This window comes from Sordaria macrospora, chromosome 2, assembly GCF_033870435.1.
Source record: "Sordaria macrospora chromosome 2, complete sequence".
In the NCBI taxonomy this organism is placed as follows: Eukaryota; Fungi; Ascomycota; class Sordariomycetes; order Sordariales; family Sordariaceae; genus Sordaria; species Sordaria macrospora.
In genome coordinates, this window is record NC_089372.1 from 431,511 (window position 1) to 458,471 (window position 26,961).

At 51.9% G+C, this 26,961-nt stretch overlaps 12 protein-coding genes across 12 annotated transcripts; 4 read left to right on the plus strand and 8 right to left on the minus strand.

The window, feature by feature from the left end:
• Positions 1-537: 537 nt before the first annotated feature.
• Positions 538-1,772, minus strand: SMAC4_09500 (uncharacterized protein; the record flags this gene model as incomplete). The annotated part of the gene is made up of 3 exons (XM_003344772.1): positions 538-695; positions 1,175-1,474; positions 1,721-1,772. 3 exons carry the CDS (start codon positions 1,770-1,772, stop codon positions 538-540), a joined length of 510 nt encoding a protein of 169 aa, XP_003344820.1.
• Positions 1,773-2,075: 303 nt separating this feature from the next.
• On the minus strand, positions 2,076-2,402 carry SMAC4_09499 (uncharacterized protein; the record flags this gene model as incomplete). The annotated part of the gene is made up of 1 exon (XM_003344771.1): positions 2,076-2,402. One exon carries the CDS (start codon positions 2,400-2,402, stop codon positions 2,076-2,078), a length of 327 nt encoding a protein of 108 aa, XP_003344819.1.
• Positions 2,403-3,631: 1,229 nt separating this feature from the next.
• Positions 3,632-4,912, minus strand: SMAC4_13194 (uncharacterized protein; the record flags this gene model as incomplete). Its single annotated transcript, XM_066091307.1, has 1 exon — positions 3,632-4,912. One exon carries the CDS (start codon positions 4,910-4,912, stop codon positions 3,632-3,634), a length of 1,281 nt encoding a protein of 426 aa, XP_065945977.1.
• Positions 4,913-6,129: 1,217 nt separating this feature from the next.
• Positions 6,130-6,489, minus strand: SMAC4_13195 (uncharacterized protein; the record flags this gene model as incomplete). Its single annotated transcript, XM_066091308.1, has 1 exon — positions 6,130-6,489. One exon carries the CDS (start codon positions 6,487-6,489, stop codon positions 6,130-6,132), a length of 360 nt encoding a protein of 119 aa, XP_065945978.1.
• A 1,237-nt stretch (positions 6,490-7,726) lies between these two features.
• Positions 7,727-8,236, minus strand: SMAC4_13196 (uncharacterized protein; the record flags this gene model as incomplete). The annotated part of the gene is made up of 1 exon (XM_066091309.1): positions 7,727-8,236. The coding sequence occupies one exon, from the start codon at positions 8,234-8,236 to the stop codon at positions 7,727-7,729; it is 510 nt and encodes a 169-aa protein (XP_065945979.1).
• Positions 8,237-10,110: 1,874 nt separating this feature from the next.
• On the plus strand, positions 10,111-10,814 carry SMAC4_05481 (uncharacterized protein; the record flags this gene model as incomplete). The annotated part of the gene is made up of 2 exons (XM_003349150.1): positions 10,111-10,141; positions 10,228-10,814. The coding sequence occupies 2 exons, from the start codon at positions 10,111-10,113 to the stop codon at positions 10,812-10,814; spliced, it is 618 nt and encodes a 205-aa protein (XP_003349198.1).
• A 286-nt stretch (positions 10,815-11,100) lies between these two features.
• SMAC4_05482 (uncharacterized protein) lies at positions 11,101-11,619 on the minus strand (the record flags this gene model as incomplete). Its single annotated transcript, XM_003349151.1, has 1 exon — positions 11,101-11,619. One exon carries the CDS (start codon positions 11,617-11,619, stop codon positions 11,101-11,103), a length of 519 nt encoding a protein of 172 aa, XP_003349199.1.
• Positions 11,620-12,804: 1,185 nt separating this feature from the next.
• SMAC4_05483 (uncharacterized protein) lies at positions 12,805-14,707 on the minus strand (the record flags this gene model as incomplete). Its single annotated transcript, XM_003349152.2, has 2 exons — positions 14,153-14,707; positions 12,805-14,086 (listed from the first exon to the last, which is right to left on the minus strand). The coding sequence occupies exons 1-2, from the start codon at positions 14,683-14,685 to the stop codon at positions 12,805-12,807; spliced, it is 1,815 nt and encodes a 604-aa protein (XP_003349200.2). The 5' UTR covers positions 14,686-14,707.
• Positions 14,708-14,736: 29 nt separating this feature from the next.
• Positions 14,737-15,889, minus strand: SMAC4_05484 (uncharacterized protein). The gene is made up of 2 exons (XM_003349153.2): positions 15,354-15,889; positions 14,737-15,226 (listed from the first exon to the last, which is right to left on the minus strand). Exons 1-2 carry the CDS (start codon positions 15,676-15,678, stop codon positions 14,952-14,954), a joined length of 600 nt encoding a protein of 199 aa, XP_003349201.1. The 5' UTR covers positions 15,679-15,889; the 3' UTR covers positions 14,737-14,951.
• A 362-nt stretch (positions 15,890-16,251) lies between these two features.
• On the plus strand, positions 16,252-18,452 carry SMAC4_05485 (uncharacterized protein). Its single transcript, XM_003349154.2, has 3 exons — positions 16,252-16,336; positions 16,397-18,177; positions 18,230-18,452. The coding sequence occupies exon 2, from the start codon at positions 16,680-16,682 to the stop codon at positions 17,859-17,861; it is 1,182 nt and encodes a 393-aa protein (XP_003349202.1). The 5' UTR covers positions 16,252-16,336; positions 16,397-16,679; the 3' UTR covers positions 17,862-18,177; positions 18,230-18,452.
• Positions 18,453-19,334: 882 nt separating this feature from the next.
• SMAC4_05486 (uncharacterized protein) lies at positions 19,335-19,754 on the plus strand (the record flags this gene model as incomplete). Its single annotated transcript, XM_003349155.2, has 1 exon — positions 19,335-19,754. The coding sequence occupies one exon, from the start codon at positions 19,335-19,337 to the stop codon at positions 19,752-19,754; it is 420 nt and encodes a 139-aa protein (XP_003349203.2).
• Positions 19,755-20,706: 952 nt separating this feature from the next.
• Positions 20,707-22,260, plus strand: SMAC4_10031 (uncharacterized protein). Its single transcript, XM_003343038.2, has 2 exons — positions 20,707-21,335; positions 21,434-22,260. Exons 1-2 carry the CDS (start codon positions 21,117-21,119, stop codon positions 21,872-21,874), a joined length of 660 nt encoding a protein of 219 aa, XP_003343086.2. The 5' UTR covers positions 20,707-21,116; the 3' UTR covers positions 21,875-22,260.
• The last annotated feature ends 4,701 nt before the right edge of the window (positions 22,261-26,961 follow it).

A 26,961-nucleotide genomic window follows, 5' to 3' on the forward strand; every position in this document is an offset into this window, starting at 1 on the left:
GCCTATCGAAGCCCGCTTCTAGCTGCAGCTCTTGCAGGACAATTACTTTCCTGATTGTATGAGTTCGGAGACTTTTAATCACACTCACTTTCGTTAGGTCATCACCCCTTGTCGTCATCAATGGGGCCCTTGAGCAACACTGTTCTTAACATCCTAATTCGTGCAGCATATACTGTTGTGGATCGTGGATACATTCAAAAGGCGTTGGAAGAAGGGACATGGTGAAGTCTTACTCTGTTCAAGGCTTCGGTTATGCCTCATTTGACGCGCGAAGATTCAGGTATCAAGCTCCTACCGGTCATCTGGAAACAGAGTTTCTAGTAACTTATCCTGTTGGTCCCCCATCAGAGCCCGTAATTCATCACCAGTCCAGGCCAGGTAACTTTCAGCCGTCATCCTCTCCTGTGGTGTTTCTTCAAATACAGCTGCAGCATGCAACTCAAACTTGTCGGCTTCGTGTCTCAAAGGTTGAACGACATGCAGAGGGTGTGTGATATGTTCAGAACTTCAGAAGGGATCTGGCTCCAATCCCGGAGATTACGGCGACTTTTGCGGTCCGGTGTGCAAGTCGGCGGGGTTTACGGACTCGTTCTCGGCGTGTTCCTTGTAACCAGGGACGAGGGTGCTTTGTGTTTCAATCAACCCGAAGGGAAGACCATCGTCATGATGTTCCGTGGCGGCGGACTCATTTGTGGCTGTGCTTTGATAGTTTGGTGGCGACCTTTGCGCTCTTGCTTCTGGGAGATGCCACTGTAGGAGCAAGTCAACTGGGAGTTGCGGCAATAGCCACACGGCTTGGTGTCATCACAGAGATAGTTGCGGAGATGCCAGTGATTGCAGACGCGCTCTGAGGCGGAAGGCATGACGCTTGAAGGCTCAGAGACACGACGTGGAGTGCCATGGACGTCTCCAGTGCCTGCAGACCCCATCTCTTGCTCATGTCTTTTCAAAGAATTTATCCTTGTTCTGCAGCCTTCGCAGTACCATTCTGCGGGTTTTGTTAACAATTTGCATCCTCGCTCCTAGGTACCTTAACAATAGGATGGAGCGAATGAAACGGAAAACTGGGCACTCACCATCCATGTCCTTGATCTCCCTCGTCACGCCCACGCAACTAGCATGGAACCACTTCCTTGGACATCTTTCTGACTCCCAGAGCATTCCACCATCATACCTTTGGCAATCTCATTGCAAATGCAGAGCTTTTCCTTGTCATCGCTGGCTTCATTATACTTGGTGGACTCCTCTCCCTCCTGTCGTTGCTTCTGCTTGGAATCCTGTTGCTGAGCCCTGGGACTGAGCGTAGCTGCAGCCTCAGCAGTCTCTTTGCCGCGTGGAGGAATATGAGAAGCCTGCGGAGAATCGTTGCTGGGAGGCTGCGATGTGAGTCCCGGGATAACACCGCCGCGTCCGGCAGTGTGGCCGTGGTCAGAGTCAGTTTCCCCGCCTGCCCCAAAGTCGTCTCCTTGGTCCCCTTTTTGGGCTTTTCCAGCTCGAGTATGGCGAATAGGGCGAAATACGGGTATTGCGGATGATACCTTGGATCTCACTTGTTTCTTGACCCACGCGCTCCACCCTTCCTCCCGGTAATACGAGCCGTCAGACAGGCAAGTCGAGCAAGGGAATGAAACTGGTATTCCAGGTGTGTAGGTTGATAACGAGGGGCAGGGACTCAACTTGCAGCCTTTGAGCTAGACCAGTGTGCGGTACAAGTGCTTACCGACGTGTCCGCAGGCGTAGGTGACTTCTCCTTCGTGCCAGATGGCGCACATGGCTAGGTTTGGCTAGAGGTTCAGGCAGTGGGTAGATGTTGGAGTCTTTCCGTTGTCTCTGTTTGTACGAGTTGAGAAGCATTCTTATTGGGGGCTTTTCTGGTCAAGGCCATTAAATATATCTGCGGCGCTCTGTATCTGATTGATGTCCTGAGTGCTTCATCCGGCCTTATTGCTTGACGGAATCCACTCCACTGCTTGCTTTGTTCTGCCACTTGATGTCCTGTTGCAAGCTTGTCAGATGTTAATTCCGTCTCATTAACCGAGTGCTTCGCGAAGTCTAGCTCCAACCGTCATGTTTCATTACAATAGTTTTGGCAAAGTGTATTGCTTGAGATCATCTTCTAATGGTGCTACTACATGGCCATACACCAGTCTCTTGAACTCATCGCCGTTCATATTTGGCATTGGTGGGGGTTCTGGCTTGTTTCTGATGCATCGTTCAACGGCGCGCTTGTAGTTTGGGCCGCCTTTGGTCTCGAGCCTGCCGAGCAGCGTGATTGCCGTTTCGTAATCGGAAAAGAATGATCCCAGGGTTGAGGGGCCGTGTTGTTGGATATGGGACTTGCGGAAGGTATCGAACGGTGTGCCGAGCATGATCTCGATGAGGATGATGGCCAGGAAGAGCATTCCCTGGCTGTGCTGCACGTTGTTGGGGAGGTCTTTTGGCGATTGAACATCAAGCTGCATTTCATCGGATGTCTCGGGAAGCTGTTTGATGACGAATGCTTCCTCAAAATGTGTTGTTCCATTGCATCGGATGAGAAATATGTCCTTCGTCGTCACATTGGCTGTGAGCCAAGGCGTTCCTGTCAGTTGAAGGACGCCGGATGCTAAGACGTAAGCAAGTCTTACTCTGTCCTCGTCGTAGAAAGGAAAATGAGCAGTGAGCTGCTCGGTAAAAACATCATGGAGGAATATGAAGGTGCACTGGCCAGAGTTGTCCGACGGACGTAGATGACCTAGTGCGTAGAGACCGTATCTCTCTGTTGCCGAGGCATTGATTGCTGCTGATCCGGTAATGTGCCCGCAACATACTTTGCTTTTATTGTTGATAATCGCCCTAGGGTTTCACAAAGGTCCATTTTGATGTCTTCGTTTAATACTTCTGGCGTTGTGCTGGTGACCTCCAAGGTCAGGGTCTGAGTGGAGGACCTTGATGAAGATGTCACCTCCACCTCTCGCGATGAGTAGCGAGACAGCAGGCTAGGTCTCCTAGTTGACTTCTCCGAGAAGGAGAACCCAACGGTTTTTTTGGCCCGTTTCGTCGGCCGTTCAGGTTCCACGAGAGCAGCTGGCTGCCGGCAAGTGGGAACTTGGCACTGTCGAGGTCGAATGGAAGGTTTGATCATGACAGAGTGCCACAGTCGGTCGACCTCTGGATGCGGAATCTTTTGAACAGATACTGCAAGCTTCATGGACAAGTTCCTGATCACATCTTCATCCTCATCGCCCGGTATGACGCTGGTGTCGGGAGTTTTAGGTAGCTTCAGTCCCAGCAGGTGAGAAGTAGGACACTGGCAGGCACTCATTGCTGTACATAGAGCATGGTATATACCGCCTGCCAAAGCAGACATGAGACGATATAACCTCCCGTTAGATCGTTTGTGTGCGACGCACAAGGCAACGAAAATGAAGCAGTTGATGGTTGTATTTTTGTTGCTAGAAGGAGAAAGAATCTGTGGAGAGGTCTGGAGGGCTAAAATGCCAGGAAGAGAGGCCGTGCGTGGCGTGGTGTGCGTGAATGGCACCCGTGCACGTGCCTCCAACACACCCCCCATAGACCGAAAGACCCTAATGGCCGTGATGTCTAAGATACATTGTTTACTATATGATACATGATGTGGTGTTGTAAGCTTTCAAGCCCAAGGCACCTTCTTCTGATGAAGACCAATTAATTTGACAAACTTTGCATGCTTGTCTGCCTTAAGAGGCTTGGTTAGACCGTCTGCAGGCATCTCTTCTCCGGAGATATGGATAACCTCAATGGCCTTGCGTTCCACTTGCTCAATGAGCCATTTATACCGAATGTCGATATAGCGGTTACGAGCGGGGATGTTCTTGTTCAGGGCTCTGTCCCTGGCATTCGAGCTGTCGGTGTACAGGATCCTTCTGGTGTTGTCTGTGACATCAACAATGCCCAGATCATTGAGCATACTGCCAGTCCATTCCAGGGATTTTGCAGTTGGCACGAGGTTGACGAACTCGGCCTCTGTAGTGCTGGTGGTGACAAGATCCTGCTTCTTTGACTTCCACAGGATGGGTCCCGATGTAAAGAACACAGCATGCCCAGCGGTACTGCGCCTTGTCGGTATGTCATCTGCATACGAGGCATCTGCATATGCCCTGAATTGCAGATCTGTTGTCGGCGAGAACTTTCCTCCCAACATTATTCCCAAGTCGGGAAGACCAGTCAGGTATCGCCATAGATGTTTCATGACGGTGATATGCTTGTCTGTCGGTTTGGCATTGCCTTCGGCTAGCTTGCCGACGGTGTAGGTGATGTCTGGTCGTGTGCCCAGTGATACCCAGTTCAAAGAACCGGTGCGCTTGATATATGGCTTTGGCTCGCCTGGAATTGGTTCACCCCCATGGATCTTGAAGTCCGGGGGCCAGGGAGTCTTGACCGGGTGTAGAGGTTTATTGGAGGGATTGAACTTGGCGATAATTGATCGGGTGTAGCGTTCTTGGGATATGAACACGGTGTGCTCGTCTCTGTTTCTGACAATGTCAAGGCCCAGGAAGGTGCGCACCAATCCCATATGCTTGATCGTGAAGTGTTCTTGTAGTTGAAGGTGGATGTCGTTGATGATCTTCTTACTGGGTGCTGCAATGAGGAAGTCGTCAACGTAAAGGATGAGCAAGGCGCTCAATCCTTTGTTAATCAGCAGACACGTGTCTCCACCGATGGGGAAGAAGCCCAGTTTCTTGAATATGGGTAATACTGTCTCAAACCAATAAAGAGGACTACGGCGAAGGCCGTAAAGAGCCCTGATCAGCAAGCAGACCAGCTTGTTGCGGGGTCCCTTCTCAAGTCCAGTCGGTTGTTCGACATAGTATTTGCAATCGTTGGGAATGAGGGCGTTCAAGAACGCGGTGCTGACATCAAATTGTTCACAGTCCAGGTCGTGGGTGGCCATAATGGCCAGGAATAGTCGCACGCTGACCATATTGGCTACGGCGGCATAGATGTCTTGTACTGCCCAGTTGTCGTTGTTCTCGTAGTTACCACACACTACCCATCTGGCTCGTGCAAGGTACTCTTTGTTGTCGATGTTATATTTCTCGTCATAGACCCATTTTCCGGGTAAGACTTCCATATCTGGGGTTCTTTCAACCAAGCGATAAACACCTTGGTCTTCAAGTGCTTTGACCTGCTTCTCCATTGCTGGGAACCAGTAAGTCTTGTAGTTGTGGAGTTTCTTTGCCTGCCAGTAGTTCTTGGGGATAGAACGATTGTTGGCATCAGCTTGAAGATCATGGATAGCCTTCATAGCAGTGAGACAGTATTGGGGTGGTCGTGTGACGTGTCTGGCCTCAGCCGTGCCGTGGAATAACTTAACATTACGTTCAACGACGTTGTTGTTGCTGTCAACAACGGACTGTCTACCATATTTGAAATTAGTTGGTTTAACCGCGGCGGATCTACGAGGTCTGCCTTCACGTACCTCTGAGGCTGCTGACGAGTCTGCTTCCTCAGAAGGTTGGCTTTCCTCTGTAGTCTGCTGGGTTTGTGGTTGTTGCCTTATTGCTGGGGTCGGAGAGTCCAGAGTTAGACTCGAGATATCTGGTTCTGATACCCTTGGCGTGCCAGTGACCTGTCGGTTGATCTTGAAAGGTATGGCTGTTGCCGGGGAGTTGGGTGGCCGTGGTGGGGGTTTGGGTGTGACTGAGAACTGTATGGCCGGTGGCGGTTGGGGAGGAGGTAGATCGCTGACTTCAGTTGTCGGACTGTTGGGTGTCGTCGTCATCTCCTCACCTTCCTGGTCTGGAAACTTATGTGGTGGAATGGGAGCCTCCTCATCAAGATCCTCCAGATCGACCAGATCACCATGTTGGGTTTCCTCCTCTTGCTCTATTGATCGCATCGGCTCGTCCTGGGGTTGAGTCGGTTCGAGGGGAACGTTGTCTATCGGTGGAGGTGATGATGAGGGTGGGGAAGGAGTCGGTGACCTTGGAGTATTCTCAGGAGCTGGTGTGGCTTCCGGAGTCGGGTAGTTGGGGTTGGGGTAAAAAGGTGTAAAGGACACCTTCTTCTGCTGATCTTTGTCATTATTAGCAGTCTGATTAGGGTTTTGTTGATTCAGGGACTCAGCTGGGGATCGCTGGTATGAACCAGTTGCAGTGACCCAGACGGTCACGCCGCTGTCTGCCACTTCTTTGATTTCTTCAATCGACTGATCTGAGAAGAATACTCCATGAGGAATGGCCTCAATCGCTGGATCTTTTGGTTTGTCGTCGTCCTCAATGAACTTGACTGCGCTGGCACGAATGATCGCACCAGTTTCTGGATCCCAGATCCAGCAGATCTTGCCGTAGTTGTCATCGTATCCCAAGAACTTGCCACGACGAGCTCGTTCCTGAAATTTGTCTCCCTTGGTTCGTCTCTCTGGCTTGATGAAGTAATATGCTGTGCAAAAGAAGGACCGGAGATGATCAAGGCGGGGTTTGATTTGATCCGCTGGAAATCCAGGGATGGCCCGTGTGAATATCTCATGGGGAGTCTTGTTGTCAGGGTTAGACTTTGTTGGTGTAATATTGAGCACCATTACAACCGCCTGGACCACGAGTGGCCAAAGGTGTTCTGGTATACCCAAGTCGAGCATTAATGCCCTAGCTCTTGTCATGATGGTATGGCCAGCTCGTTCTGTCTTGCCGTTCATCCATGGTGTGTGTGCTGGAGTTTTTGTAGAGTTGAACTCCTTCAGTGCGAGCCCACTCCACCAGCTTACTCTTCTGGAACTCTATTGTATTGAAGCCAAATTCAGGGCCCCCATCGAGGCCAATGATCTTGATCTTGAGTCCAGTCTGGAGTTCAATCCATTTCTTGAATTGAGTTACGATAACATAGGCATCTCCCTTGTTGGCACAGAACTTTACCCAGTGATATCCAGAGACATCGCAAATGAAATGCACCGCATAGCGGGCTCCCATATGTCCTGGTTTGTTGTGTGAGATCACGTCGACTCGTATGAACTGTAGCGGGGTCGTCGTGACTGGATGAGTGCCCTTGGAAATGTAGTCGGTTGCTTTGGCGCGTAAGCACGCTTCACAGGTGTGGTCGTTGACGTTGCTGAGTTTAATGCCCGCTTGTTCACAGGCTTTGAGAACCTGATCTCTGCCTGCGTGCATCATCCTCTTGTGCATTGTCATGTAGTTGATAGAGGCAAGCATCATATGCCGTGGCGTGATGATTGTCTGGTCGAAGTTGCCTGGTTGAAAGACCGGTAGAGCCACCAGATTGTTGATGAAGCGACATTGAATGTGTGCCTTCCCACCAGATAATGATATCTGGTTTGTCTTCATGTTCCACTCCATAGCGTTCTTGAGGAATGCCTGAGTCGACAGAAGGTTGGCTGGTGTGGATGGATCGAAGATAACATCAGGTATTCGAATCCTGATATTAACGTTCGTTGTTGTTGGCATCGTTAGTTCGACAGTGCCAATGTGGTAGGCGTAGGTGGTAGTGCCGTTGCCAATGGTGTGTTCTGATGGGTGAGCCAGTGGGTATAGCTCTGTGAACCATTTCTGGTGGTTGAAAATACAAGAACCACAACCAGAGTCGTAGATAACTAGATTCTTGATTGTGTTGTCTGTGCTTTGTAATGCCTTGAGAGCCTGTTGGTCTTTAGTGAAATCACGGTTCGAGTACTGCAGTTGATACGAGTTTAGGTAATTTGAATGATTCGATTCAACGCTAGAGGTAACTTTACGGATGGATTTCGCTACGGGCTCTAGTGAAAACCCAGATTGCCACCAAGGGAAGCAAGGTTGAAGTTACCGTCACCAAAGTTGGCGCCGTTAAATAGCAAAGCCGAGCTAGAGGTAGCGGGGTTGGCCAAGGTAGTGTTGGTGTTGCCCAACGCGGCAGTGGTGCCAGTGTTGTGCTTACGAGCTTCTGCCTTGTTGGGCCATGTGTCGGGTGCTTTGTCCGGTTCACACCACCAACAGGTAGTGATCTTGGTCGAGCGGTGACGGCCACAAACGCAGTGGATGTAGTCCTTCTGGATGTTGTTGTTGCAGACAGAGCAGGTGAGCTTCCCCTTGCCCTTACCTTTGCTAGAAGTGCTAGTGTCGTTGTTGTTACCGGTGTTGGTGCCGGATTTGTTGCTGTCAGTCTTGTTGTCTGTCTTGGTGCTAGTGGTCTTGACTTGGATAGTCAGGTTAGTCTGGCGAGACTCAGTGTTGCTAAGGGTAGACAATTGAGCCAACAGCTTGTTGGTAGTGAGGGTGTTCTTGGTCATGTCGTTGGCCCACAACTTGGCATCAGTGGGATATTCGCGCTTGACCATGTTGTAGAGGTTGAGACACTCAACAGTGTTGTCGATGACCAGGCCACTGTCAGCAACTCGTCTACGGGCGAGTTCATACTGGTTGAGAAAGTTCGCCATGGTGTCAAAGCCAGAGCGACGAAGTCCTTGGTACTGCTCAAGGATTTCGCTACGTGCCTCGTTGGTCACTTTACCAATCGTGGTCTTGATGAGGTCAAAAAGATACTTGGGGTCCCTGTTGGTCTGGTCCCAACCGTTGATGCGAAGGGTAGTCAAGACCTTGTCATCCTTGAGGGTAGTGTTGATGATCTTGAGCGCGTGAACGCGACCAATCTTCCAGGCCTTGTGCTCAACGGGTTTGGCGTCTTTGTCGGGTTCAATGATGGTCTTGTAGACGTAGTCGTCGACGTCAGCGAACTCGAGTTCGATACGCAAAGCACGTTCCCAGTTGTCGATGTTGTTCTCGCCGCGAAGCACGACAAGCGAGCCAGTGTCGACGGTTGGTGCCATCTTGTTGGTTGAGACAAAGAGTAGAGGGGTGAAGGTATTGTCGGAAGGATTGGAAGGTCCTCGAATGATCCGCATGGATCAAAGAGTTGCTTGTGATGGGTTGACGACTCGAAGGTCGGTTGACGACTCGAAGGTCGGTTGACGACTCGAAGGTCGGTTGACGACTCGACGGTCGACTTGAAGATCGCGTACGACACGAAGATCGTTTGCGAGTAAGTGACGAGGAGGTTGACTCCCGGGGATAACCCAGTAGGCCTCTACGACGTTGGATTGATTGATTGCGATAGCTTCAGAGGGCTCATAACCTGTGCGACGCACAAGGCAACGAAAATGAAGCAGTTGATGGTTGTATTTTTGTTGCTAGAAGGAGAAAGAATCTGTGGAGAGGTCTGGAGGGCTAAAATGCCAGGAAGAGAGGCCGTGCGTGGCGTGGTGTGCGTGAATGGCACCCGTGCACGTGCCTCCAACAGTTTGTCCCGCCCGGGCTCCAGCTCCGAATTCTGAGATGTCAATCTTTCAAGGCTTGAAACTCCATTTCGTATGCGAGTCAGCAGTTCCAGATACACGGACTTGTTGAGGGAAAAGGAAAGTCTCTTTATTTCCTTTTTGAAACCGAGTCTTTCCTTATGGGGCAGAGGCTGATGATTGTAACTGCTGTTAGCAAGATCTTTTGGACGAATTTGCAGGCAATCGCGAGCTCTAGGAGGTTTCATCCCTGACCATCCGAGCCTATGTTCAGCTTTTCTTGCAGCTCCTCAATGGCTTTCCTCATGTCTTGCACGTTCTCCTCAAAGATATCCGCTGCTCGCCATAGTCTCTTCCGGAACATCTGAAGACACCTGACACGGACAGCTCCGCTTTAGAAGACTGCGATACCCGGTCGGAGGCTGCTCTAACCGAGACCTCCTTTGCTCCTAGTTCTGCTCCTGATGAAATGAGATCGAGAGTGCCTTCGATGCCAGAAGAAGCAGGGAACGGGCCATTTGAGTGTCCCTTCTGTTATCGGATGATATCGGTTGACACCACGAAGGAATGGAGGTGAGCATCTTGTCCTAGCCTTGCTGCAGGGCAAAACTTCCAAAGACGACACCAGTGGATACACCATGTCCAGGAATCTCATTGGAAGATCCTACTCTGCCCCCTAGGGTGCAAAGATTTACACATCGAAGATATAGCCGCGCTGGAAGCCCATCTCGCAACCTTTCACAAAGAACACGCGGAAACTCTAAGCCCCGAAAGCCTCATCCAACTGTCCAAACAGGAAAGACCGCTCAATGCATCCAAGAAATGCGAGTTGTGCAACAAAGAGCTAGACTCTTTCAAGGCCTACGCACGCCATGTTGGGCGACACCAGGAAGATGTGGCCCTGTTTGTACTACCGGACCGTGGGCTAGAGGATGACCCGCTTTCAGATGACCAGGAAGAAAAGTAATATAATGACGAAACGCGAGAAGTGCTACCATCTACCGAGGAGATTGCGACAAATAACGCATCCGATGACAATGGATCAAGCCCCAAAGCTGAAACATCGGATGATACGAGGGTCAAGTTACCCCCGATTACCGAACTGCTAGGATGGGCCGGTCGCGCATCTCCAAAGCCAACATACTCTTTCAACCCTTCGCAACCCCCGGCCCTTCCCGGTCTTTGTCACCCGCATCCAAGAACAGATCTGGAAGACTACGATTCCAAGTTTAGCCCTGCGGATGGTTTGTTTGAGGGTATGCCTATCAAGATTGTTCCCAAGGCTTGGGACTCAAACCACAAAGGTCTTGGACCTCATTGTAACGAAACCCAACAAGAGCCGGAATCAAAGGATATGCCCACTCCTTTGCCAGCCGTCAAGCGACAGAGGGAACTTGATGAATCGGACGAAATTGATCCAGATATTTTCAAATACCGTACGGCGGATGGTACACCTCAGGTTGCGATTCGTAAATCTCGGACACCTCCCGATCCGGGCGCTCCGCCAGGACGGGTTAAGAAACAGAGAGATAATGAGTCAGAACACAAGAACAATGCAGAGTTGGAGAAGATGTGAGTGTTGTATTCGGTAGGTAAGGACGTGCAATCCAGAGGGATTGACAACAAATGGATAGTTGATACAGTGTTAACATCCCATTTCCACCGCCAAAGTCTGTACGTGCTACCCATGACCTACTTTACCCACCGGACACTCGCCCATAACATCATCAACACCCCTTGTACCACCTCATACTTTGCTCTGTCTCATTGTACAGCATCCCATCCACGCTCCCAAAGCCCTTTACAGCCAACGTACTTGTAACTCCCACCTCATCTGTCATCGCCACCCCATCTTTCTACCCCTACCCCCTAAACCTCCCCACCGCCTGCACCCAAGCCTCATACTCCTCCTCGCCCAGGAACTTCTCCACCTTCAACACCTCCGCGACCCCCAACACAAAAGTCTGGTCATTAAACCCCTTATCCGCCGGTGGGAACGTGATATACTGATCCACCCTCTCGAGAAACGCGTCCCTCCAGTTCTCGTCCGCCACACAAAGCGGGATAAAAGTTCCTTGCATGTCGAGAAGTTGTTGAGTCGTCAAGTCGGCGGAGGGCAGGAAGCTGAATATGCACTGTTGGGTGTGGGTGAGGGAGCGGGAGTTGGAATGGGAGGTGACGATGGGTTGAGGGGCTACTTCGTAGATCTCCCAGATGGAGGAAGGGGAGGTTATGGATACTGAGGAGTGACCGATTCCGGAATAAGAGGCGGAGATGGCGAAGAGCCAGCGGTAGATGTGGTTACCGTAGGCGGGGCGGAGAGAGGGGGGAAGGGGGAGGATGATGGTCTGGATGGAGCGTTGGCCTTTGAGGAGGGACATTGTGGGCGTTTGACTGGTGCTTGGTCTTTGGCAAGTGAGTTTGTTGGCTGAGTAGAGTGCTTGTGGGTGAGGTTGGGATGCTGTTGGTTGAGAGGTAAGTTTCTTGTCCGTCCTCTTGCAGGATGGAGCCAACTGTCGCGAGGTCTTTATCCGATTCGAACAATGCCCATGGAGAAGTGTTTGCGGCTCGATTGCTGATTAAGCGGCTCGTGCCGGTGTTTGCTGTCTGTTGGGTCGTCGTCTTTGTTGCAATCGCGGGATGGAGATTAACCGATGAGATGTAGCCGAGATGCTGCTGGAATGTTTGTCTCTTGTTTGTTCCAAGGCAGACTGGTATATCATGGCTTTATACAGCAGAGAGCCTTTAGATCTTCCAACCCTCACCATCATCCGGGCTCTCCATATCTCCATCCTCCGAGACACGTGTCGTGCTGGACTCTCGTTGGTTCCCGACAGGACGGAAACTCAAACGGAAGACAGACAAGCAACACGTGGAATGCGGCACGGACGGTAACCAGTTGGCAGGAAACGACCGCACCGTCTGATAAGGATCACAAGCGCTTACGTTTACCTCCGTGTTCGGCCGCCATGGCTTGTTGAAGACGGCGGGGTCTTACTAACAATAGCCCCGAGATCACCAAATTCCTTCATGCTAATGCCTCTCAGTAATAGTACCGGCACCGTTGGCGGAGACATTTTCTCCAAGGAAGCCGGACGGTGGGACGTTGTCGGGGCTCGCTTATGATGATACGTGCCTCATTATCGAGGCTGAGTCAACAACGGTGGAGCGTGAGTGGTGCAGTAGCCGGTAGACGAGCGGGAGGAATGCGGCGCGTGGAACCAAAAAGCGGTGATTGACGGAGTTTGTGATCGGCGTCGGGGATTATGGAAGGGATAGGTAAGGCTCGAAAGTGGAAGCCTGGAGTTTCACACAAGAGGATCGTGGCGCCCTTCTTCAGTTGTGGAGTGGAGTGATTTGTCACACTTTGTCAGAGGACAACAACTGTCGGATGTTTTGCCATCAAGCTGTTGGGAGAACAAAAGGATGGAATGCGTTGCTTCATCTTGTGATGGGATTATTTTTCAAGGATCGGAGTTGCGAACAACCATGGCTCGGGGGCCAAATTCCCACTTCCCCAGTCCTGCTCCTCGCCCAGGTGGATCTTTTGTCATACCCTCTTGCCATCACACTCGCAGCTCCTGGTCAAGCGCGGTGAGGAACGTTGCGCCCACCATCTGCTTGATACACAGCACCAGGTTGATGAGAAGAGAGGCAGCTGCAGCCACGACCAACACGCATGTGACGACGCCAAAGAAGGATGAGTTCAACTCCGTCCTGAACTGCACCGTGGACAGCGCCAACGCCGCCACTGGGATGGCAGCATCATTCCATTGCCTCTTCCACGACAGTCTTCTGCGGAGGGCATGGCTCACAAAAGCCACCACGGAGAAAATAAGCCAAAGCGTGGCCAAGCCGAGGAGTAGTAAGGCCAGAAGGATGCACACCACGTGAGTTGCCTGCGCCGTAGCAGGCGTGAACAAGTTCCCACTTAGGCTTCCATGGGCGTTGGTATCGCCGAGAATAGCACTGACGTCCTCCGCTGCTCTCCCGAGTATCTGTACGGCCGCGGCACAGACACTCGCTGATCCCATCATCCACAACGACAACTTGATCAAATGGGCAGATGCCTTGCTCTCCACCTGTATTATCTCCTGCTGGAGCACCGCGTACAGGAAGATCGTCGTGAAGACAGCCACCCCCTCCACACAGAATGCAAGCACCAACACTGTCGCCGCCATCCCAACTGATATCGTGCCCAACCTCACCAGCACTGACACCAACAACCCTCCTACCAAAGCAAGCAACCCCATCCCAAAAGCCGAAGATAGCAAACATGCCGGCAAAGCCATCCTCACCTCATCTTCCTCCTCTCCTCTAGCACCAAGTCCCTTCTTCAACATCCACCTCCCACTCGGACCTCCCAGCGCCCCCGTCATAACGCCCATGACAAACACCATGGTCCCCGTCATCCAAGCCACGCCAATCCACCACATCACATAAGCAATCATTGCCAACACACGTCTCCTCAACTCTTCTTGTCTGTCAGCGTCAGCAGCCCCAATCCCATTCCCATTCGCCCTCTTCTTCTCAGCAGCCTGATCATCATCATAACCAGCCAAAAACACTGCAAAAGCGACCAACGTCAGCCAAGCCACAGGCCAATAAGCCAGAGCCCCGAGCTTGGTGGCGCTATAATTCAGCTCATGGCATAACTGGCGCGGCTTTCCACAGCCCTTGGAATGGATGAAGGAGCAGCAGAGCATGAGCAGGGAGAAAAGGATGAAGAGCACGAGGTCGGTGATGAAGAGCGTGGTTATGATAGTGTTTAGGCCACGGAAGTGATATTGCGCTGGAAGAAGGAAAAGAACGAGGGAGAGGAGGCCGAGGGAGGTGGGCCATGTGAACCTTTTTTGATTGTCAGCTTTGCCATGTCATGGAATGGTGAGATGGGGGTGAAATTTGGGGGCGTACCATGATAACCCGCAGCTTTCGATCAGAACCTCGGACGGGCTTCGTGGGCGCAAGAAGTCCTTCCGTTGATGTTGGTGCTGGTATGGATACCACGGCTCCGAGCGCTCGCGATAACCGAGTTTGCCGGCACCGATGGCGGAGCGCGGCGGCGTGAATGGGCCTGCGGTCGCATGGTGATGATGTGGCCGCCGTCGCTTGCTGAAGATTTTCCGGAGCTCAGGACTAGTTGACGCGTTGGTGAGGGTGTCGCCGAAGAACTCGGAGATCTTGGAGCTGGGCCGCGCGGCCGTCTCGACGATGATGCCGTCGCGCTTTTCGACGCTGTACATGATGCTCTGCTGGCTTGCTGTGCAACCGAAGCGTCCGAAGGTGATGATGCAGAAGACAAGCATGGCGGTGATCGTGCGTTGGTCCTGCATGCCCACGTACATGTAAGGAACTGTTGACCGTCCAACGTCATGATGAGTGGCTTGACCGTAAGACCTGCAGCAAGCTCCAAGCGGCCGCGGTCTGTGCCCTTCCAAGGCTTTCATCCCATCCTTGAACCATGTCCGCAAATACGGAAAAGAAGAACTTCACAACGACGGCTCAAAACGTAAACAACATCCAAAAGTGAAGTTTGGTTGTAAGTAATACAACTTCCAACGCCTTATTCAGTATTCCCATCAATATATCCAAGAAAAGGAGACAAGAAAGCAAAACTTCAACCCGAAAAGGGGTATCCAAGACAACGAAACAACCAAACAATCCATCACAAAACACAAAGACACCCCGCCGGGCTCCAAATCTGCCGCACCCTCTAAGAGCTCTCGTTCTTCATCTCGTCCAAGCAAATGCACAGCGCCGAGATGAGAGCCAAGTCCACACCGGGCGCCACCGACACCTCATACGTCTGCTGACCGAACAGCAGTTCACCGGAGTTGAGCAGCTTGCGCCGGATCATGGCGACGACGGTTCCTGTACTTTCATCCACGATCTCACTGCTGGTGTCGAGGAAGTTGCCCTTCAGCTTGAGGACGGTGGTCTTGCCTGTGGCAGGGTTGGTGATGGTTGCTGTGGCTTTGGCGCCGAGGACTGCATCGGGGATAAGGTGTTAATGCCTGTGTCCCAGGGAAAAAGAAGCGGAAAAGAAAAGACCAAGGAGAGGAAGGAGCCCAAAGCAGACAAAAACAAGGGGAACACTCGCGAGTAAACAACCTACTCTGAACCTCCATCACCGTCGCGCCCCTCGCGTCCTTAAGCGTGTACGTCGTGTGCAAATGCATATACTCCCTCCCCAGCGTCCACAGGTGCTGGCCACTTTCGCTATCCGTTGCCGTCTTCTTGGACCCGATCAGCTCGCCCTGCACCTTGATGATGGACTGGCCTGTTTCCTTCATCCGGATGTCGAAGCTGTCACCGGACAGCGACATGACCTTTTCCTTAAGGACAAGAGTGTTGAATTCCTGCTGGGCGAGGTAGTTGCCGAAGACGCCGATCTTTTGGCGGGCGGGAGGGAGCATGGTCCTGCTGGTCATGGTGGTCATGGTGGTGGTGGCGATTTTGGTGGTGGTGGCGGTGGTGGTGTTTTAGTGGATTATAGGAGTATATGTTAGGATGTTATAGCGGTAATTGTTAGTGGCTTTAGGGGCTAGGTGCGGTGGTAGCTATGGTAACGGTGGGTTTGTTTGCAAACACTGGAAAACTCCTTGGTGTTGAAGTTGGATGAAGATGCAACGAGAATGACTAAAACAACACTGTGGAAGCTGCGACCCGGAGGCCATTTTATCTTCAGAATTCATCGTTGATGAACGTTACAGACAGGCAATAACGACGCAGACATTGGCGATGATCGCCGACAGTCGTCACGGCCAATGATTTCGACGATGCCTTCCCCCGAGTGTTAGTGGACGGGCAGTGCTGTCCTTCTGCGCCTCCTTAGCGCCATCACTGCCGAGAAAATGGAGCCAGACCATGGACAAGAGCAACCATTGGGGGCATACAGGGCTGAGAATTTGTGTCATCGTGGCGGTTTTTGCTGGGCGCCCCGGCAACTGAACCCCGAATCTTGGCAATGTCAACAAAGTGCCTCCAAACAACTAAAATACTCCATGGACACTCGCTCATCCAGCCGCAGCATCAAAATAAACGCAATTTATGAAACATTGAAGGAGGAACCAAATGGCCAAAGAACATCATCTTTGAGTTAGTTTGGCGCTTCGCGCATGAACGTGCTGGGAAAATCGCGCTAATTGCCGCCGTCAGACACCCGTAAGCGCCTAGCCAATCCTCGATTCCCTGAACCTCGGACCCGCAGTCGATGCTACGATGGATGCCCGTTCTTGGCATAGTCCGTACGACCATCAGTCAGCCCAGCCATCTGTCTGACGGGATCTTTGAGGAAAGGAGGAGAAGCGACGCGTGATTTCGATAAACGACCAGATGAACATATTGTCCAACTCCTGTCTTGGTGAGCCCAAAAGCATATACCCGGATCTTGTCATACTCCACAAAGCGTCGTGGAAATAGCAACTCAACACCGGACAAGATGAAGAACGCCAAATTGTCTCATGGCAAAACCTCCAAAGGAGATTCGAAGGAGACAACTTCACCACCCTCGAACTGGGCAACATACCTCGCCTCAACAACCGCCGCAAATGCCTCCTCCCGCGGCATCACCCACCTCGACATGCTCGCAACCCCCGTGGTCGATGCCAACTCTCTCTCTCACCTAGACCCTAACTCCATCATCCTCCACCTCAATAACGAGATCCCAACAAACGAACAATGGGACATTCTATCCTCGTACTTCAACAAAGTCCAAAAGCTCTATGTCTCGACAGGACCCGTCGAGAACTGGAACGACGGCTCCTTCCCCCTCGCCTGGCCGTTGGATGTTCTGGTTGTCGCAGGTCCAGCAAGCGCAGAAGTCCTTACCCCCGCCATCATCGAAGGGCACATTGAGCATCTCGCCTTTTATCTCTGCCACAATCTAAAGTGGTACGGTTTGGAAAACTGGGAGTCGTTGGAAGACCTGCTACCTTTCATCAACATTGGCGAGACTGAAGAGGAAAGGGTTTCGGCATTAGAGACCTGGACACCCCGAAGACTGCAGAACCGAATGCTGAAGCATTACGTCCAGGCACGGCCGGAGTTGGAAGGGAAGCTGCCCCCTACAAAGACCAGGACGCTCGAGATCATCGGAAATAACGCGATCGACATGTTCATCGGGTTCTGTCTGCAATGCTTTCCTGCGGCTGCGAGGCTGGAGAGCGTTACGCTTTGCTCGGACGACTATGGAGACGTGGGGGACTGGGCCAACGAGGATGCGCCAGAGGAGGTATTCTTTGCGACGTTCCTGTTGGTGCTGGAGAAGTTGAAGGTCTTGAGGTTGAGTGTTGGGGAAAGGTTGTTGTCTTCGGATGATGGGCTGAAGACACCGCTGTTGAAGATGTTGTGGCGGTTTTTCCCGCCGAAGCTGGAGGAGTTCCATTTCCGAGGGCCGGTTGGACTGGCGCCTTTATTGGGGGAGTGGATCGAGGCGTTTGGGGATGACAAGTTCTTGCCTGCGTTGAGGAAGATGAGCTTTAGGCTTGATCGAGCAAAGGAAGGTGAGGAGGTTGATGAGAAGGCGCGGGACGATGCTAGGCTCGCGTGTAATAAGCTTCGTGAGGCTGCTGTTGCTAGAGGTATTGCTGTGGAGGAGTTTGAGGATCCTTGGGAGTTTTGATGGACTTTGGGTGTGGACTTCATGGTGGTAAGGACTGAGGTTTAGGAGCATAGCAGGAGAGTGTGAAGTTGGTGTAAAATTACGGTAAGCCCATGGCCTTCAACCCCTCTTTCGAGTCTTTCTTTTCTTCCCGTTTGCCCCGCCTTCGCGTTCATTACTTTTTTCTTTGGCAACGTTCAACTTCAACTCAACCTTCGTCGCGAACGTTCCTTGCCGTTTTGAACGCATCTCAACCCGTCCTCAAGGTCTTTTGCTGGAATTTCTCACGTCTTTGACTTCTTAGACCTTTGGCTTTCAGTTGCTGGCGCCGCCAAACGTAAGTAGGCACATCCCTTCTTTCACGAGTAAATCAAATTAACAGATGCCAGTGAGAAGAAACCCAACCTCAAGTTACTCGTCCCTCTTCCCGCCCAATATGGAAGCGCAAGAGCCTGTCGCAAACGCAGCCAAAGTCCTCAAGCTGGTCCCCATTCCCCAGCTCCTCGAAGACTTCTCAAACTACGACGAATGGTGTTACGATCCAATAAGGGATCACCTATGCAAGCAGTTAGATAGACCAATCAGAGCTGCGCCGCGGCCACGGCCAAGGGGGCACCGGGTGGCCGGGAATGGCCTCACCGGCGCAACGGCGCATACTGGGCTCTTCAGCAAGCAATAGCTATCACAATACATCAGTACCTTTCGGCTACTACTTTGTTACTCTATTGTTCTATCCCAGCGATAATACTCCTGTGCTTGTAACGGTTCGTCACAAATGGGAGCACGCCCTTTTCTTCCACCTTTCATACTACAACCTGACGACTTTTGTTGCGCATCACATCACCCCGCCCCGCAAGAATAACGAGGCAGGTCAAATTCAGAATGGACCTGAGACATACCTTTGCCGCTACCACGCTTATGCAGTGGTGAACTTGGGTTGGAAAGGATTTGTATTGAAGTGGTTCGCCTGGTGAGGCTTTACGCAAAAACTGTCCTCCTGCCTGGTCCATCTCAGAAACCACCTGCATAAAACGGCCCAGGAATTTGCTTTACTGCTATCGACATGTGGGGGTAGTTTGCGAGGGAGGGGGAGTTCAGATGAAATGTCAAAGCCTGGAAATTCAGGAGAAATCGCAGGCAGTAACTTGCGTACGCGCCAATTTGCAAATACCACGTAAAAAAAGACTCCAGTCCGTCATTTGTCTCCTCTCCTCACTTCGAACATCTCCCTTCTCCATCTTGCACCTCGTTACGGCCCCCTCATGATTCATTGCCTTGGCAATCTTCGTGCGCCATACAACCGTGAAGCCAATTTTGTAGACCTCTTCAGTTTGAAGACAAGCGGTTCCTCGAGTTCTCTAGCACGTACGTTACATGTAACTCCCAGTGCTACGGACTTTCTCTACCAGCAGGCCTTGCTAACATAATTGTAAAGTGAGCCGCGAATCATCTAGACCAATCCTTCCAAGAGTACCTCTACCGAACATAAGCACCATGGCCCAAACCCCCGCCGATCTGGACACCTCCCTGGCCCTCAAACTCATCCCAATGGTTGAGCTCAAGGAAGACGCCAGCAATTTCGAAGAGTGGGAGCACTCCGTCAGCTTCCACCTCAACTACCACCGGCTCGACTGCTCCATTGACCCCATCCCCAGAATTCCTCGAGATATTCCCCTCGGCTACGCCGAATTTGTTCGTCTTCGTCTGCGTCGCTTGTTTTCGTATGCCCTCATCTGGAACTCGGCCAAAGTGGCGCTTCCCGGCCTGAACAGGCATCTGAAGGGTCGGCTTATTCGAAACCACGAGCATGATCCGCAGGTGCTTTGGAAGGTTTTCCATGATCACAGAGATATGATGGGAGGCATAGTGCCGCTGCCACGCCGTTACGTCAGGAGCCCCAGGGAGATACTTTGAGTTGCTACAATGGAGGGAACGAGAACCCAGCTGCAAGGGGTGCAGGCAGAAGCTAGAGGAAGATAATGGGCAGTGAGCCTTGGGAGTTATGCGGTCTGGCGGTAATGGATGTGAGCCTGGGAAATACAACACTTCTGCAACCAGGTTGTGAGACCTTCAGGCCTATCTAAAAGCCCCCTGCCTCCGAATGATACCTGCTTTGGTCTGAATTGAACTTGAAGTAGCTGAAAACTGGGCCTGGACGCTGAGAAATATGACCGGCATCGATGCCTCTCTGTGACAAGGGCAGTATTCTGGGCTTGGAACAGTAGTTCAATTCAGCTGATAAACTACTTTGGTCTCGAAGGCCTTGTTGAATCCTTTCAAGCCTTTCCATCCAGGCTGGGGTTCCCGACCTTCTTATGCCAAAGCCTTCCTTCCTTCTGCTGGCCTGATCTGGGTCATGAGGCCATAAGGCATCTATCTAGCGGTGTGCACCGCTGTGCTTACATATGATCCTTCCCGAGTATCTTCCTCCAATATCCTTCCTTCCTATGACGCCGGCGTCGTCACGGGTACCGCCCTATCGCCGCCGGAGTGCCTTGGTTGGTTAGGGATCGTTCTTGTGACAGCAGGGTTTCCCTTCTGGCCTGGCTAGCACAGCCCGATATGAGGGGCAGTGCAGCCGGCGTACGTATTGTTGGCTGGAATACGCCAGGGATTATTGAGGGGATTCGGGTAGGTTGTGCTATCGGTCGAATAGACTCTCCGACCGAGTTGGCCTGGTTGCCTGAAGCATCTTGAAGGGTTCGAGAGGCTCAGCCGTGCGGCTCTGCGAGCCTCGTGCTGCTGGGTTAGGGTCGAGGTCGAATGTCCGTGTGACACTCTCCGTGCCCACCTGAAAGTAGTGCAAACTTCCGCTTGACATGGAATCACCACGCTTGATGGTCGTTTTAAGTCTCATGTGTTTCGGCAGTTCCATATACACGGATCTCTTTTGCATCCCGAATCACACATGCAATCACAAGCTCTATAGTAGAGGAAATGGGCAGCTTTTGGTATGGAATCAAGAAGGAGGGGAAAGAGCCGGAAACCTCTATGGTGTAGTTGGCCTAGCAGTAGATAAAGCTTAGATGGAAGGACCGGAGAGGGATACAAGGTAAATGCGCACAGGAAACAACGAGGCACGACCGGTCAATGATATCTCATTGTCTGTTCCTTCCTAGCTACAAACTTCTTCTTTCCTCAACTCCTAGCGGGCACCTTCTATTGGTTACCTCTATTGACTGCATGCGTTGACACTACCTACCTTATCTTAGCATTGAATCCTTAATATTCCTGCATTGCATATCGATCCAAACACGTTTCCTCAATGTTACTTCCATGTGTGGCTGGTATAAAGGAGGATACAACCCCATCCTTCCCCTTACTTCTTCTTCCCTTTTAACCAATTCAGGTATTCCCAACCTTGTCTGCCTCCGACACTTCGACCTATTTGTGTTCCCTCGTCATCCACAACTTTGCTTCGCAATTCTTCATCAATCACCAACACAAAGTCACCGAGTTCAACTTCCTGAGTTTAGCGTCTATCTTTCCTCAAAGGTACAAGAACATTAGTAGACTATGAGTGGCCTTGCCCATATATTTTGCGATGAATGAAAAATCAACCGTACGTCACTAACCGGGTTACCTACACTCAGGTAAAAATGAGCGAAACGATTCAGCTTCCGAGCTTCTTGAAGACCTCCATGGCCGTTGATCTCCTCCCGGTTGTCAAGCTCCACCATACCTTCGTCAACTTCGAAGAATGGGAGCACTCCGTACGCTTCTACCTCCGCTACCACAAGCTTCTCGGTTTTCTTGAGGAAGACGATACCATCAGGCCCGTCAGCCGTGTCCAACAGACAAGTGACAAATCCGACAACAATCTTCTCCATCGTCGCTTGTTTGTGTATTCCATTATTTGGAGGTCAGGTGAGGCAGTTCTCTGCCGCTCGACCATGTCATTCTCGAACCAGACACCCAGAGAGGGTCTGTTAAAGGAGGTGTATCAGAATCGCCAACATGATCCGAAGCTACTTTGGGATGCTATTCGTGCTGAGGGATATGCTGTCGAGGAGTCGAAGTCGTCTTGGTTTTGATCGTTGCAAGGAAGAGGAGGCAAATCGCTGGGGCGGTGGCAAGACGACGAAGCTCAAACAGGTCAGGGGCCATGGTAGTTGTTGAAGCCATCACATTCTTTGGCGTTTCTGTCTAAGTGGATACGATCCACACATAGCTACCCTGTATATAAACCATGTCGGACTCCGTCCTCCTTCTTCTGTTCTCTCTCTCTCTTTTAACCAAAATCAATACACGAAATTCACTCCCACACTCAATGCCACTTGTGGTGTATCATTCCGTTACCTCCAACAGGTTATGAGCCCGGATATCGCATATATACAACAAAGCTAAGTCCCTCACCTCTCCTGTATCAACACTTCTACCAAGACTTCAAAATGTTGTTAGATATAAAAGACTTGCGCTTTTCACAAAGCGACAAGAGCCGCTGCCTGCAGCAAACACCACTACTGCCCATCTGCCTTGCCAAGCCGCCCTAGCTAGGTTCACGATCCCTTCATCAGCGCTCAGCCAAGGCCTCTCGTACCCAAAGAAACTCGATGCACGCTCCTCCCATCAACATTCAGCTCTGCTAAGCTGTCTAGCTTGATGCACGCTCCTCCCATCAGCATTCAGCTCTGCTGAGCTGTCTAGCTCGACGCACGCTCCTCCCATCAGCATTCAGCCTTCCTAAGCTGTCTAGCTTGATGCACGCTCCTCCCATCAGCATTCAGCCCTCCTCAGCTGTCTAGCTTGATGCACGCTCCTCCCATCAGCATTCAGCTCTGCTAAGCTGTCTAGCTCGATGCACGCTCCTCCCATCAGCATTCAGCCCTCCTCAGCTGTCTAGCTCGATGCACGCTCCTCCCATCAGCATTCAGCCTTCCTAAGCTGTCTAGCTTGATGCACGCTCCTCCCATCAGAATTCAGCCCTCCTCAGCTGTCTAGCTCGATGCACGCTCCTCCCATCAGCATTCAGCCTTCCTAAGCTGTCTAGCTCGATGCACGCTCCTCCCATCAGCATTCAGCCTTCCTCAGCTGTCTTGCTTGATGCACGCTCCGCCCGTTGACCGCTCGGTCGGCTGTAGTTTAATCATCAGCCATATCCACCCGTATCTTTGGGAGTACTTCCAAGATACACCGCTCCACCGCTCTACCGCCTACAAACTCCTCTCAACCCTCTTCCACTTCCTTCTTAGGCCAAACTCAGAAGTCCGAGACCTCTGTTACCACCAAGTTCCACCGCATCTGGGATTTCCTCATTATCGCTACACCCTCCAATCTTACTCCTTCTCACCAAAGTCCCTACCACTACACATCAGCGTCCAAACTTCTCGGACAGCCAACTCGCAGCCTCTAGAAACTTCCACACCTCGCCAGGCTGCCTCCAGCACGACACCATGGTCAACAAAGACCTCGAAGCTCAAGTTGTCATCCCAATCCTCACTGGGCCCAGCAACTGGACCACCTGGTTTAACCGCATCCGAGACTACATTGATGCCCGTAGCTCTTTTGATCTTCTCAGCACGAATGAATCACCTGAGAAATATGACGGTGAGGAAGACCGCGACCACGCCAAACGCACCCGAGAATGGTCTACGGAACAGCGAAACCTGATGGCTGTCCTCCGCACTCGCCTATCCCCTGGACCTCGGGCTAAGCTCGTCTCTGAAGGGCATAGCACCGTCAAAGCCGCCCTCGAATTTCTCTTCATCCACTCTCGCCCCAAAGGATCCTCCGGCTTCCAAGACCTCATGAAGAGATGGGACAACCTTACACTCGCCAAATGTAAGGACTTTAACGACTTCGCCACCCAGCTCCGCACCATCCATGATGAACTTTACAAGATGGACAAGTCGTGCAAGATGAGGGAACCCTACCTCGTATTGAAGCTCCTCCAAGGCCTTGGACCAGCTTTAACCAGAGCCACCTCCTTGTCCCAGAAAGAGATGTGAACGGGAGAGTAACTCGGAGGGCCATTACCCTAGATGAAGTTCAAGCCGAGGCAGAGACCGGAGAACAGCACCTCAGGAGACATGGCAAACGCTCCGACGAGATTTTGGCTCTCAAGGCTCTCATCGCCAAACCTCGCACCTTCAAAGGAACTAACACCAACAACAAACGCCCCCGCGATAACAGCAAGTCTCCGACTTGGCTTCCCTGCTCGGTGTGCCACACACCAAACCACAGTGACTCTCGTTGCTGGAAGCAACACCCCGACAAATACCACAGCAAGGACAGTGCCTCTGACACCAGAGCCAATGCCGCCTCGGCGGCAGCATTTCTCGCCGCAGGTCTTGAAGACAGCGACACTGACTCCAAAATAGAGGAGCAGCGCCCCAATAGAAGGTCCCGTACTCACTAGGAAAGGGCCGGCCTACAGGTTCCTTCTGCAACAACAATGGAATCTATAGGCGCCACAACACTGGACTTACCATCGCTGGCTCTCACTACCGTCAGCCCTCCAAACCACACAACCGCATCACCAGCTACACACTTATCCTTGTCCTCCACATCCATCTCTACTACTCCCATACCCGCTCCACTGGCCTCTGTCCAAATTGCCGCTGCTTCACTTCCGCCCATTCATCCTCCATCCAACTCCAAACTCGCCGAGCACATCTCCGCCCTCTCTGCCTCCGAATCTAATAGAGGCTTCCTTGCGAATCTCAAACACGTTGTGGTCGTCGATTCCGGCGCCACTAGCCACATTTTCTGCAAACAATCCGGTTTCGTGAACTTGCATCCCTACACCGGTCCACCCATCATTGGCATAGGCAACGTTGAAATAACCCCCAAGGCCACCGGAACCTACAAGCTTCACGTTAGTAGCACTTCTAAAGAAGGGAAGGATTCTTTCATGCTTCTAGAAGGGGCTCACTACTCTCCTCGCACCGCCTGCAATCTCCTTTCTGTATCACAACTCGACCATCGTGGTTACGTCGTTACGTTCGGAAACAGCGCAGTAGTGGGAGTCCACGGTCGACGCCTCCGCTTCAGAGGTTTCAGCGTCAACGGGATATACTTAGTTCGCCAGCCTACCAAAACCAACCCAGTTCATCGCCTTGCCCTCGCCGCTTACGCCCTCGAAAAGAAATCCCTCAAAATCTGGCATGATCGCCTAGCTCATCTCGGCGAAGATAACATCCGTCTGCTGCAGACGATGGCCACCGGCATAGGCCCTGTCCCCGACACCTGTTTTTGCGACAAGTGCGCACTTGGCCGCCTGAAACAGGTACCCCATAAGGGTACCTTGCGCAAAGGGAGTCGGCCCCTTGAGCACGTCCATATGGACATTTGCGGGCCTTTCCGCTTCGAGGGTCTCGGGGGGAATCGTACTGGGTCACCATTACAGATGACTTCACGCAGTACGTATGGGTCTATGCCATTAAGATCAGAGACGAGTTTCCTCGTGTAGTCGCCGAATGGCATGCGACAGTTGATAAGCCAGAACATCCCATACGCCACATTCACCTTGATAGGGCTGGTGAAAACACCAGCAAGCGCTTCAAACTCTGGTGCCGGAACCGCCTTATTACGCTAAGCTACTCAGCGGTCAACCAACACGAACAAAATGGGATCTCAGAGCGCCTGAATCGGATCCTTCAGGAGCGCATCACAACCGTCCTAGTGGATAGCCAATTTCCCCGCCGTCTCTGGCCCATCCTACTTCAGACAATTGTCTACCTCAAAAACCGGTGTCCAAGCCGAGTCATTGGGAAGACGCCCTTTGAAGCATGGGAAGGCCGTCAACCTGATCTGTCGCACCTCAGGGTTATTGGTGCCACCGGCTACTACAAATTATCCGACTCAGACTTTCCAGGGAAGCTCACCCCCACCGCTGGCAAGTGTCGACTGCTAGGATACGAAGGCGGACGGAATTACATCGTCCTCACAGACAACAACAAGATTATATCTACCAATAACGTGGTGTTCGACGAGGCCTTCACCTGCATCTCACCCAGCCCGCCTGACCTTGCTACGCAAGAAATTACGACCGCACAAATTCTGTCTTCGCCGCCCGCTCCTGAATCAGACACCGCCTTTGACCTCGGTACCTCTGATACAGACTCTATCACCGACTCCGCTGAGTTCACCGCCCATTACCGTCCCGGCCCTCACTCCAAACCCATAAGCCGGGGTAGCTCCCGCGCAGCATCGCCCTCTGATTCAGGGGGAGTTCCCATAGCACAGCCAGGGGGAGACTCTGATACGACTGCACAATCCGAACTCACCACCTCACCAGAATCACAGTCAGAATTATCAGACCTCTCATCCGACTTCACACCGTCACCACCACTGGGTATGCCCCAATATCCACCGTCCTCACCCATACTTGACACCATCGTTGTCGGCGGTGATCCAAGCCTCTACGACTCAGGTCACCAGCACACCGTCACAAGCCACCATCCCGAACTACTGCTTCAAGCTATCAAAAACCCTGACAAGGCCATTCTCGCCCTTATGGGGCTTGCCACACCTCTTGCCCCTGAGCCCGCCAACCTCAACCAAGCCCAAAAACAGCCTAACTGGCTACGATGGAAAGAAGCCATGCAACAAGAGTACCAATCGCTTTTACAAAACAAAACCTGGACATTGGTGCCAAAAATATTGGGCAGAAAGGTATTGTCTGGGAAATGGGTATACAAGCTCAAGACAGGTGCCAACGGCGAGGTCCTACGATACAAGGCGCGATGGGTTGTCCGTGGTTTCGAGCAACAGGAAGGGGTAGACTACAACGAGACCTTTGCCTCGGTGGTCAAACCGATGAGTTACAAGCTCATATTTGCTCTCGCTGCCGCCCTGGATCTCGAGCTGGAACAGATGGACGTACAAACCGCATTCCTGTATGGTGAAGTAGACGAAGAAATCTACGTCGAGCAACCACCTGGTATCCCTAACAGCAACCCCAACCTCGTCTGCCGCCTCAACCGAGCCCTCTATGGCCTCAAACAGAGTCCACGAGTGTGGTACCAAACCCTAGCTACCTTCTTGAATGGCCTGGGCTTCTCACCACTACCATCCGACGCTGCCATCTTCAGCAAAGGAAACACCTATATCGCCATCTACGTTGATGATCTACTAATTGCCGGCCCCAACAAACCCGACGTTCAAGCACTAAAGCACG

Bases quoted from the DNA above. Each gene is read 5' to 3' on its own strand.
- SMAC4_05484 (XM_003349153.2), bottom strand. From the start codon at position 15,678: ATGACCACCATGACCAGCAGGACCATGCTCCCTCCCGCCCGCCAAAAG. The intron at 15,227-15,353 runs GTAGGTTGTTTA...TCCCCGATGCAG, and splicing joins GACGGTGATGGAGGTTCAGA to TCCTCGGCGCCAAAGCCACA.
- SMAC4_05485 (XM_003349154.2), top strand. From the start codon at position 16,680: ATGAAGAACGCCAAATTGTCTCATGGCAAAACCTCCAAAGGAGATTCG.
- SMAC4_10031 (XM_003343038.2), top strand. From the start codon at position 21,117: ATGTGTGGCTGGTATAAAGGAGGATACAACCCCATCCTTCCCCTTACT. The intron at 21,336-21,433 runs GTACAAGAACAT...ACCTACACTCAG, and splicing joins GCGTCTATCTTTCCTCAAAG to GTAAAAATGAGCGAAACGAT.